Source organism: Sceloporus undulatus, chromosome 6 (assembly GCF_019175285.1).
Source record: "Sceloporus undulatus isolate JIND9_A2432 ecotype Alabama chromosome 6, SceUnd_v1.1, whole genome shotgun sequence".
Lineage (NCBI taxonomy): Eukaryota > Metazoa > Chordata > Lepidosauria > Squamata > Phrynosomatidae > Sceloporus > Sceloporus undulatus.
This window is the reverse complement of record NC_056527.1, coordinates 71,233,476-71,245,905: the sequence shown is the minus strand read 5'-3', so window position 1 is coordinate 71,245,905 and position 12,430 is coordinate 71,233,476. Positions and strand designations below refer to the sequence as shown.

The 12,430-nt window shown below is 43.1% G+C and overlaps 1 protein-coding gene across 2 annotated transcripts in view; it reads left to right on the top strand.

Annotated features, from left to right (window-relative positions):
- The window catches only part of EXOC3 (exocyst complex component 3), a 65,536-nt gene that overhangs the window by 15,340 nt on the left and 37,766 nt on the right, over positions 1-12,430 (top strand). For both annotated transcript variants that reach the window (XM_042474234.1, XM_042474233.1), the window contains 2 exons: positions 6,859-7,078; positions 7,502-8,183. In XM_042474234.1, the coding sequence (XP_042330168.1) occupies positions 6,859-7,078; positions 7,502-8,183 (902 nt within the window). The remainder of the gene's footprint in view (positions 1-6,858; positions 7,079-7,501; positions 8,184-12,430) is intronic.

Genomic DNA, 12,430 nt, shown 5'->3' with positions numbered 1-12,430 from the left:
TCATTCAGAACTGAAGAGGAGTAGACCACCAGGGGTCTTATATATGGGTGGACGGGACTACCGCCAAAAAGTTGCAGAAAGATGCATTGCTTTCTGCCTGGAGATTCTAGAAGTTTCCGAGGATTGCTGCGCAGGCACAGAATAAACCCATTTGTGTGAATTCACAGATGACCACTCAAAGAAACACAGTTACAGGTGAGCAACCTGTCCGTTTCTTTCCGTGATTTTTCCCATTCCTCTATAGTTATCGTTTTGTTTATATTCTGTGCCCACCTTACCATACTGTTTTTAATAATTTCATTTTCAAGATCTCTTTCTTTTAATAGTTTATAATGTTTAGATATATGTTTACCTTTTTTGTCCAACATAATTTTATCTATTTTATTGTTATCCGTCATTAACCCAGGAGTTTTATTGTCTACCTTGAAGCGGTTGATCATTTGATTGTATAAAAAACAATCCTTTATTTTTCCTGTTTCTTTAAGTTCTTCTATAGATTTCATACTGTATTTCCCTTCTGATGTTTTATTTATTATATTTCCATATCTTAACCATGATGATTCTTTGTTCTATTATAGTAAGCTTCTTGTATTGATACCCAAGGGGGGATGTTCTTGTAAAATTGATATCTCATTTTATACCACACTTTAAGCAGCGATCTTCTTATGGTATGATGATTAATGGTACTACAGCGCACCCGCGCCATATGCAGCTTGAGCATATGCGCTCAAGCCGCGGGGCGCGCAAGGGGCGGAAGAGGCAGCGCGTCTCATTCAATTGAATGGGTGCGCGCGCCCATTGCGCCCCGTGCGCCACTGCACCTCTGTGGCCGCCGTGCACAAGCCCCATTGGAAACAATGGGGCTTGAGTATAGGCGGAATTCGCCTTACGCGGAGGAATCCAGAACGGATCCCCGTGTAAGGCGAGGACGCACTGTATTATCTTTTGGTTTTATATACCACATATATGCAGGGCCGGCTCTAGATATTTGGCCACCCTAGGTGAGAAATATTTTGCCCCCCCAGTACCCCCTCAAAATGTAGGAAAAATGTAGGACATGATGTACGACAAAATGTAGGACAAATTGTAGGACATTCAAAAAATGGAGAACACAACCAGCTAAAAGCCAAAAACATTAATAGAAAAACAATATAAATTCATGTTTCTCAGTCATGCTCAAAATGGAGAACATTTTGACATTCTTCCTGGATAGGAGGTTGGGATATAGCTTTGTGTGTTTTGTGTGTTGGACTAGAAGGAACTTCCTGACAGTAAGGGCTGTTTGACAGTGGAACAAATTCCCTCAATGGAGACTGGTGGAGTCTCCTTCCTTGAAGGTCTTTAAACAGAGGCTGGATGGCCATCTGTCGGGGATGCTTTGATTGAGAGTTCCTGCATGGCAGGACGGGGTTGGACTGGATGGCCCTTGCAGTCTTTTCCAACTCTATGATTCTATTACTGTATGACTCTGGAGACCAGGATTCGATGAAAATCTGATTCTCTCCAACAGGGAAGGCTAAATATCTTACAACACTATCCGCATCACTTTAATTCAGGCTGCTTTCACACTGGAGAATCAATATTGTTTTATATGACTTTAACACATTAATGCTAGCCATATGGAATTCGTAGTTTGCAATTGCACCAGAGGAGCTGCAGACAAGGTTAAATATCTCTCAACAACATTATTTGCATCACTTTAACTCAGGTAGCTTTGTGTGGCGGACTAGGACTCTGGAGACCAGGGTTCATTTCCTTGCCTATTGGGTGACCTCAAGCTCAAGCAAGTCACACTCTCTCAGCCTCCTCTGCGGAAAACCATGGCAAACCTCCTCTGAACAAACTTTGCCAAGCAAACCCCAGGATAGGTTTGCTTTAGGGTCTCCATAAGGTGGAAAACAACTTGAAGGTACACAACAATAAATATCAACTGAGTACTGTACCTTTAAAAGCAGTGGAGGGTCTAGCATTGTGTAGTGGCCTGAGTATTGGACTAGGAAAATGTGAGACCAGGGTTCAAATCCCAGCTCGGCCATGGAAGCGCACTGGGTGATTTTGGGCAGCAAGTCACACTCTCTCAGCCTCTCAGGGGAAGGTAAAGACACCCCTGCCCCCCCCCCCAGGAAGAAACTTGCCAAGGAAACTGCTCAAGGTTGCCATAAGTTGGAAAGGAGCTGAAGGCAGACAGCAACAACAACAGCAGAGAAGGAAGATGGGGGGGGGGGGGAAGAAAAATGAAGGAGAAGGAGAAAGAAGAAAAGGAGAAAGAGGAAGAATTGGAAAAAGGAGATAAAAATAAGAGGAAGAAGAAGAAGAGAAGGAAGAGGAAGAAGAGGAGGAGGAGGAAGAAGAGAAGGAAGAAAAAGAGGAGGAAGAGGGAGAAGGAAGAAGAAGAGAAGGAAGAGGAAGAAGAGGAGGAGGAGGAAGAAGAGAAGGAAGAAGAAGAGAAGAAAAAGAGAAGAGGAGGAGGAGGTGAAAGAAACCCCCCAACCTCCCTCTGCCTGAGAGAGGCTCATGGCCTCTCTTTGCTCCGTGGCTGCTGCCACGCCAAAAGGCGTGGCAGCAGCCATGGAGAGCCCCCCGCCCCCTGAGAGAGGCCTATGGCCTCTCTCATTGCTCCGTGGCTGCTGCCACATCAGAAGTGCAGCAGCAGCCATGGAGAGCCCCCAACCCCCACCCTGCCCCCTGAGAGAAGCCTATGGCCTCTCTCCTTGCTCCGTGGCTGCTGCCGCGTCAGAGGCGCAGCAGCAGCCATGGAGTCCCCCTTATGCCGCTGCCGCAGTGTGGAGCATGGGCACGCACGCAGCTCTAGCCCCAGCGAAGCACCAGGGCAGCAGGAGGAGCCCTCAGCCTTGGGCTGGAGCTGCGCGCATGCTCACACTCCCGGCAAGCGCCCTCTGCCTTTCCCTGGGCAGCAGTGCAGCAGCAGCTAGCAGGGAAAGGCAGAGAGGGTGCTTGGCTGGAGCGTGAGTGAGCGCGAATGCTCGCATGCTTGAAGAGGAGTGCAAATTGCGCCCTGACCTTCTTGCACCCCAGGCGGCCGCCTAGGTCGCCTATATCGACGGGCCGGCCCTGCATATATGCATGCATACCAAGATTCAAGTTATCTTTTTCTATGTTCAACACATTCTTGTTATCTCATTTGAGCCAATCTTCTAGCCATTTGAGGCATACCACATAGTAATACAATTTAAAGTAACTTAAAGTACTTACAACTTAAAGTAAGGGCAAAGCCTGCTTTATTAGATACTGATGGGTTCTAACCTGTGAAATGTTATTCTATAATGTATCTGATATTCTTTAAGGTGCCACAGGTCTCTCCTGCTTTTCAGGTAGGAAACTAGCACAGTACTTGTATTAGGACTAACGACCACAATAAGCCAAAAAGATAATTGTGGACATGCACCAGACAGGAAAAAAATCTTAATGACATTCTGGACATTGGCACTAGGAATTTGTTCTTGTTTAGTTTAACTCTACTGTCAGGATCTGAGTCCCTCAGAATTCCTGCTGCCTCTGCTTTGCGTTGAATTGCTCAGTGGTTGGATCAGTCATATCCTTGATGGCTTTCTGGTGGAAAGCATGTTTATCAATGTAGGAAGTGGTTAAGTAGCAGATATGAAGGGGAAATAATAGACACGGATCAGTCAAGGTCAGTTTTGTGGGAATGCCTGGTATGAAGAAAAATAATGAGGCTGTCTTGGGAAGAGGGCTATTTCAGTTTAGAAACAATGGGGTTTGAACCCGCAAAAAGGTTTGAACTGCCTTGTGCTTTTGATATACTGTGTAACTGAAAATGCTTTAGTGCTAACAACATCTCCATACTGTGAACTACTTTGACTTTTGAATAAAGCTTTCTGTTCTGCACTGAAGGTTGGATTTCTGAGCTAAAGTCAGCCAATAATTTGCATTGTTTCTTGAATCCTTGCCTCATTATTTTTCAACATGGTTTGAATATTACCAGTATTGAATAAGGAGTTATTTTATTTAGATATATCCTTTATAATGTATAAGAATTTCTTCTGTATCTTCAAGGATACATAAAATTTTCCTTATACTTTGCTTCAATATTTCATTTTAGTGTGTGTTGTTTTGTGCAGGATTGTAATATCAGCTTTATGAATTTCTTGTGTGAATGTGATTTTATTATTATTATTAACCTTTATTTATAAAGCGCTGTAAATTTACACAGCGCTGTACATACAATCTTTTAGTTAGACGGTTCCCTGCCCGCAGGCTTACAATCTAAAAAGACACAACACAAAAGGAGAAGGGAGAGGTGGTGGGGAAGGGGCTCAGGTTCAGCAGTTCTTCTCTACCTCTGAGGCTAGGACCAAGGCAGATGGAATGGAGGAAGGGCTTGGGTTCTTAATGGATGGTCAAAAGGAGAAGGGAATGACAGTAATAATAATAATAATAATAATAATAATAATAATAATAATAATGATACATTTTATTTATAGACTGCTATTCCGCAATGATCCTAGCGGTGTACGTAAAAATTGCAATGCCAATACAAAATACAATGGACAGTAAAGGGAGGGAGAAGTCTCGTCCTTCAGGCAGTCCCTGATGTTGCTGGTCTGCCTGATCACTCCCTCTGAGGCCGAGATGACAGTAAGGAGGGAGGGTTCCTTCAGGCAGTCCCCGATGTTGCTGGGTCGGCCTGATCACTCCCTCTGAGGCCGAGATGACAGTTAAGGAGGGAGGGGCCTCTTCCTTCAGGCCTTCCCTGATGGAGCTGGGTCTGCCTGATCACTCCCTCTGAGGCCAAGATGACAGTTGAGGAGGGAGGGGCCTCTTCCTTCAGGCAGTCCCTGATGTTGCTGGGAAGGGGGAAAGTCCAGCTCATGAGCTCTCTCACATAGGCCTCTCTCCCCCTCAAGATGGTGATCAGAAGGAGGGCTCTTTGTATTCCCAGGCGAGGCCTGTTGTTGCTGTCCTGCATCTCTCCCCCTCAAGATGGTGGTCGGAAGAAGGGCTCTTAGTCTTTTCAGGCGAGGCCTCTTGTTGCTGGCCTGCTTCTCTCCCCCTCAAGATGGTGGTCGGAAAGAGGGCTCTTAGTCTTTCCAGGCAAGGCCTGTTGTTGCTGGCCTGCCTCTCTCCCCCTCAAGATGGTGGTCGGAAGGAGGGCTCTTAGTCTTTCCAGGCGTGGCCTGTTGTTGCTGGCCTGCCTCTCTCCCCCTCAAGATGGTGGTCAGAAGGAGGGCTCTTTTTCTTTCAGGCAAGGTCTGTTGTTGCTGACCTGCCTCTCCCCCCCTCAAGATCGGAAAGAGGCTCTTGAGTCTTTCAGGCAAGGCCTGTTGTTGCTGGCCTGCTCTCTCCCCCTCAAGATGGTGGTCGGAAGAGGGCTCTTAGTCTTTCCAGGCGTGGCCTGTTGTTTGCTGGCCTGGCTCTCTCCCCTCAAGAGAAAGATGGTGGTCAGAAGGAGGGCTCTTTTTCTTTCAGGCAAGTGCCTGTTGTTGCTGCCTGCCTCTCTCCCCCTCAAGATGGGGTCGGAAGGAGGGCTCTTTTTTTTTTCAGGCGAGGCTGTTGTTGCTGCCTGCTCTCTCCCCCTCAAGATGGTGGTCGGAAGAGGGCTCTAGTCTTTTCAGGCGCAGGCCTTTGTTGCTGGCCTGCCTCTCTCCCCCTCAAGATGGTGGGTCGGAGAGGGCTCTTAGTCTTTCAGGCAAGGCCGTTGTTGCTGGCCTGCCTCTCTCCCCTCAAGATGGTGTCGGAAGGAGGGTCTTAGTCTTTCAGGCGTGGCCTGGTTTGCTGGCCTGCCTCTTCCCCCTCAAGATGGTGGTGGTCAAGGAGGCTCTTTCTTTCAGGCAAGGTTGTTGTTGCTGGACCTGCCTCTCTCCCCCCTCAAGATGGCGGGTCGGAAGGAGGCTCTTTTTTTTTCAGGCGAGGCCTGTTGTTGTCTGGCCTGCCTCTCTCCCCCTCAAGATGGTGGTCGGAAGGAGGGACTCTTAGTCTTTCAGGCGAGGCCTGTTGTTGCTGGCCTGCCTCTCTCCCCCTCAAGATGGTGGTGGAAGGAGGCTCTAGTCTTTTCAGGCGAGGCCCTGTTGTTGCTGGCCTGCCTCTCTACCCCTCAAAATGCTGGTCGGAAGGAGGGCTCTTTGTCTTTCAGGCGAGGCCTGTTGTTGCTGGCCTGCCTCTCTCCCCCTCAAGATGGTGGTCGGAAGGAGGGCTCTTAGTCTTTTCAGGCGAGGCCTGTTGTTGCTGGCCTGCCTCTCTCCCCCTCAAGATGCTGGTCGGAAGGAGGGCTCTTTGTCTTCCCAGGCGAGGCCTGTTGTTGCTGGCCTGCCTCTCTCCCCCTCAAGATGGTGGTCGGAAGGAGGGTTCTTTGTATTCCCAGGCGAGGCCTGTTGTTGCTGGCCTGCCTCTCTCCCCCTAGTACCATTATTTATTAGACATTTGTTTATAAATTGCTTTTCTGCCCACCGGGGTTTCAAAACTAATACACAAGATATGTAAAAACATGTGTTAACAGATTAAAACTATTTTAGAAACCAGAGACAAACTGGAACACCTTGTAGTGCACTTTTGGCTCCCTAATAGAATTGCAACAAGAATGGGAATAGAATTCATAACAGAGGCTCCAGGTATAAAATTGGAAATCTGCAACAGAGACCCTGTTCTGTGTCCCACTACTGCAAGAAATTAAGTTTTGGACTACGTGAGGCATTTTGGGCAGGTTTGTACAAAGAAGGCTGGTTTTTGCGCTTTTTGGCCCTAACTTATTTATCATGGTGTATTCTTTTTTGAAGCAATAAGAATTAAAATTAGATGTTTTGTGAATTAAAAATAATAATGCAGAATTTTGGGGCTGCTTGCTGCCAATATAGAGCTCACTCTTAAATTTATCTTTTTCAGGCAGCAATCCAGTCGCAATTGGATGGAGTTCGAATGGGCTTAAGCCAATTACACAATGCACTGAATGATGTCAAAGATATTCAGCATTCTTTGGTTGATGTCAATAAAGACTGGCGGCAAAGTATCAACACAATTGAAAACCTCAAGGATGTTAAGGATGCTGTAGTTCAACACAGTCAACTGGCAGCTGCTGTAGAAAATTTAAAAAACATTTTCTCAGGTATCAGTTTCCAATATATGTCCTTCCTTTGAGGGAATAATAGAATATTACTGTTAAGGTGAAATTGTCGTATGTTAAAAGTAAAGGTGGTCCCTTGACATGAATGTCCAGTCATAACCGATTGTAGGGGGCAGTGCTCATCTCCGTTACTAAGCCAAAGAGCCAGCATTGTCTGAGGACTGCTCTGGTGGTCATGTGGCCACTGAAGTGGTACCTATTTATCTACTTGCATTTGCATGCTTTTGAACTCCTAGGTTGGCAGAAATGTCATATATTAATGAACACTAAATGTCAAGGTGACTTTAGTGTCATATGTTAATGAACACTAAGGCCAGCTTGACATTTTGCATTATGCAACTACACAATCAAGGGTTGTATGGGATAATACTATTTAAATTTATGTTTTGTTTTTTTCTTTCACAGTACCAGAGATAGTTCAAGAAACCCAAGACTTGATTGACCAGGGACAACTGCTACAAGCCCATCGGAAGCTGATGGACTTAGAGTGCTCTCGAGATGATCTGATGTATGAACAATACCGTATGGATAGCAAGAACACCCATGATATGAACTTAATTGACAATTATTTTGGAGATATGCAGAAACTTTCTGAGGAGCTAGCCAAGCAACTCTGGATGGTCATTCAGAGGTCTCTAGTCACTGTTCGTCGAGATCCAACCTTGCTGGTTTCCGTTGTCAGAATAATTGAGAGGGAAGAGAAAATAGATAGGCGTATGCTTGATAGGAAGAAGCAAACTGGATTCATTCCCCCTGGAAGACCTAAAAAGTGGAAGGAGAAGATGTTTAGTGTATTGGATCGAACTGTTACCACCAGAATTGAAGGTACTCAAGCTGACACCCGGGAATCTGACAAAATGTGGCTTGTTCGACACCTGGAAATCATCCGCAAATATGTCCTTGATGACCTACTGGTGGCTAAGAATCTTATGGATCAGTGTTTCCCACCACATTATGAAATTTTCAAAAAGTTACTCATCATGTACCATCAGGCATTGTCTGTACGGATGCAGGACCTGGCCTCTGAAGATCTGGAAGCAAATGAAATTGTTAGCCTTTTGACATGGGTTTTAAATACTCATAAAAGGTAAAATTATTTTTACTAGCAAATAATTATCAAGAAAAGAAAACATGTCTTTAAACTAGGAGTTCTCAACCTTTTATTCTCCAGCTGTTTTACACTTCAACTCCCAGAAGCCTCCACCAACATGGCCAATGGTGACAGGTTCTGGGAGCAGAGGGCAAAATTATCTAGAGGACCAGAGGTTGAGAACAACTGCTCTAAATTGATGAGTGCACATTGGAATATAGTTTTACCTTATCCCCATATCCACAGGTTTTACATTTCTGTTGTTATTCATACATGCAACCAGCTTATTCTTAGTTATAAAGCTCATGGGCACTTCATAAATCTGATGAAGTAGATATCGGTCTACAAAAGCTTACACAATCAACCTCTTTCTCTCAGTCTTGAAAGTACTACAGCGTGTGCGTGCCATACGCAGGTTTGCCATATGCGGATTTGAGATTATGCAGATGGTGAGCCCTAATATGACGACTGCTGCTGAATGGCACGCGCTGCTGCTGAATAGGAATTCATCATATGCATAATTTGCCTTATGCAGGGGGGTCCAGAATAGATCCCCCATGTAAGGCGAGGGAGCATTGTACAGATTCCCTTGGTTAATGATCTAGACTAACAAGGCTGTGGCTTTGAATTAATGTTAATAGCATGCAATTAAAATATGTAGATTAGCTCTAGTCCACATCTTGGAGATCTATGGCAGTCAGATTGATTACAGGAACAACTAGGAGTGACTATATTACACCTATATTTAAATCATTCCACTGGCTGCCTATTTGTTTCCGGGCACAGTACAAGGTGTTGGTCATTACCTTTAAAGCCCTCCATGGCTTGGCCCCAACCTACTTAAGGGATCGACTCCTTCCATACAATCCACCCCGTACCCTCAGGTACTCTGGGAGGAATTTGTTGCAGTCCACAAAGACCAGATTGACGGCGACCTCCCAGAGGACTTTTTCCGCGATCGCTCCCACTTTATGGAATGGCCTGCCGGACGAGATCCGTCAAATTGCCAACCTTGAGAGCTTCAAGAAAGCTGTCAAGACAGATCTCTTCCGTCAGGCCTTCCCGGAATAGATCCCTGCCATGTAACGCTCCCCCCACAGACATATACAAATGAAGACTCTGCCCACCGTTATTTTACTATTGTAGTATTGTTTTTAGATTTTTATCTGTAATTTTAATGAATGGAATTGTTTAATCCTTTTTTAAGGAGAGGGGATTGTATATATTGTATTTTTTAAAGGTTGTACGCCGCTTTGATTGTGGAAACAAAAAACGGGATATAAATTAAAGTTTTATTTATTTATTTATTTATTTATTATGACAGTGAGTCCTTATCTACTGGGATTTGGTTCCAGGCCCCCTGTGGATACCAAAATATATGGATACTTAAATCCCATTATATATGGCGTAGTAAATTGGTGTCACTTACATAAAATGGCAAAATCAAGGTTTGCTTTTAGGAATTTTATTTTTTGGAATATTTTCAAGGTGTAGATGGATGAATCTGTGGATAAAAAAATCCATGGATATGGAGTGCTGACTGTATTTCTCTTCCAGTTCAAGGCTATGATTCTGCGATTCTTTATGTGTTTATCACAACCATTACATGGGCAGTAGTCCAGCTCCAGAGTGTGGCCAAAGAGAGTCCATAGGAGCCCATCCCCATTTCCATGGATATTCCCTGAACCTTCTGTAAATCTTCAGATCTCATCTAAAAACAGACAATTTTTAAAATAAATTTTATATTAATATATAAATGCACATACAAACATTTGACATGCTACACATAATCCACATTTAGACATCAACTAACAAACAAACAAACAAATATGTATTTACATACATCTTGAAATTTTCTTATCTTATCTGCTCTCCATTATTTAAGTTCCATCTGGTCCTACATCTCTTTACCTCCAAATCACTCTTGTAAACACATATTTTACATATAAAAATTACGTTTATTCTAATTCCTGTTTCTAAAAAAGGGAGAAATTTCAACTGACAAACGTAAAATGTTCTATTTCTAAGATGGAGTTATTTGTATGATTTCCTTTTGAACAGATCCTCTGTTCTTATATACTAAATTATTTAATCACCACACTTCCTTTTTCGTTTATCTTTTCATTCCCAATTTCATCTTTTTCTCTCTGCCTTTCAAATACACTACAGTGGTACCCCGGGATACGAAATACCCACGTTACGAAATTTCCGGGATACGAAAAAATCCCATAGGAAATAACTGTTCCGGGTTACGAATGTTTTTTCGGGTTACGAAAAAAATTTTGGTGCTTTTCGGCGCTATTTCACACGAAATCGCGGCTTTTCCCCATTAGCGCCTATGGGTTTTCGGCTTGCGAAGGCTTTTCGGGTTACGAAAGCGGCCGCGGAACGAATTAATTTCGTAACCCGAGGGAGCACTGTACTTTATATCTCATAATTGTACTACCCATTATATATTTACATGTAAAGATTCTTCTTCTTATTCCTTAACATCTAATCATACCCTTTTATACACACATATTCCTTCATCTCTCTTTCCTTTCTTATTTTCCTGTCCCATCCTTTCTCTATCATTGCGGGGGGGGTTTTCTTATCTATTTTTCATCCTTATTTCTCTCTAGCTTGTTTTCCCAATAATTTATTATTAAATTCCAATCTTCCTGAATCTCTCCATTGTCTTCTCCTCTTAAATTTCTGGTAAGTAGATCTAACTCTTTCATGTCTAACAACTTTTCCATCCATTCTTCTTCTGTCGGTATCTGAGATGATTTCCATTTTTGTCCATAAAGTAGTCTAGCTGATGTTACCATATACAATATTATTTTCCAATACTTACTTTCCATCTCTTTCTGTATTACTGATGTTACATTTAATAAATACATTTCCGCTTTCATATCGAAGAATATCCCCAAGATTCCATAACTGCCATATGAATCATTTCCCAATACTACTTAGCTTTCCTGTAGCTCCACCACATATGTAGGTAGGATCCCTCTTTCATCTTACATTTCCAACATTTTGGATTTGAGTTCTTATTCTTATTTATCTTTGCCAATTTAAGTGGGGTTAAATGCCACATATACAACATTATATTACGGTTTATATATTGGCTCCATTTTATCATTGTTTCCTTCACTGCCTCTTGTTCCAGTTCTCTTTCCAACAACAATTCATAAAAATTAGAAATATTTTTCTTGGTCTCTCCAAAAATTATATTTTCTAGTTTCTTCGAGGATTCCTCTGTTCCAATATTTTCTAACTCTTTTTTTGTTATCTCCATTAATTGCTTATATCTAAACCAGTGTATTTTTATTCCTATATTTTCCATTTCCTCTCTCGACCTTAGCTTCATTCTGCTTTCTCCTTCCTTTGTTATCTTAACTAGAGCTTTAAAAGTAATCCATTGTCTTTCTGCGTCTGCCATCTTGCATTTTTCCAACCAACCTTCTTCTGGTGATACCCATAAAGGCATTTTCTGATAGAATCTTGATCAAGATTCAAAAACAGACAATTTTTAACTTCTGTCTTTTACTTACAGAGAACTAAGGGAGTGGTGGGAGTATATGTCTGTGTGTGCCTTCAAGTTACTTATCAAATTAAAGCAACCCCTTAATTTTATAGGGTTTTCTTAGGCATGGAATACTCAGAGGTAGTTTTGCCAATTCCTTCCTCTGAAATATAGCCTTCAGCACCTGGTATTCATTGATAGCCCATCCAAGTACTAATCAGGGCTGGCCCTGCTTAGCTTCCAAGATCAGAAAGGATTTAGTGTCTAAGGTATTCAGGTATTAGTGTGGAATGTGCAGAAACAGTTATATTCAGTTGCTCCGTAAGAAACATGGTTCTGTCCTCTTGTGTTTTGGACAATAACTGCAAGGGCAGCAGAACAACTGATAATCACATGCTAATTGGCACTTGAAATTTATTAATTTAAATTTTTGTGTATTATTAAATAGGTTCTTCTTTGTGATCTTTGTGCCATACACAAATGGGTTAGCCTGCCCCTTCCCAGTACATCTTTCGGAAACTTCTAGAGCATTCCCTCGGAGTGTAGTGGAGTCTCCTTCCCTGGAGATCTTCAAACAGAGGCTGGATGGCCATCTGTAGGGGATGCTTTGATTTGGATTTCCTGCATGGCAGGGGATTGGACTGGATGGCCCTTGCGGTCTCTTCCAACTCTATGATTCTATGATTCTATTACATAAGTGTTTTGGCAGAAAGGCTGCCTCCTGCACTCCCATATA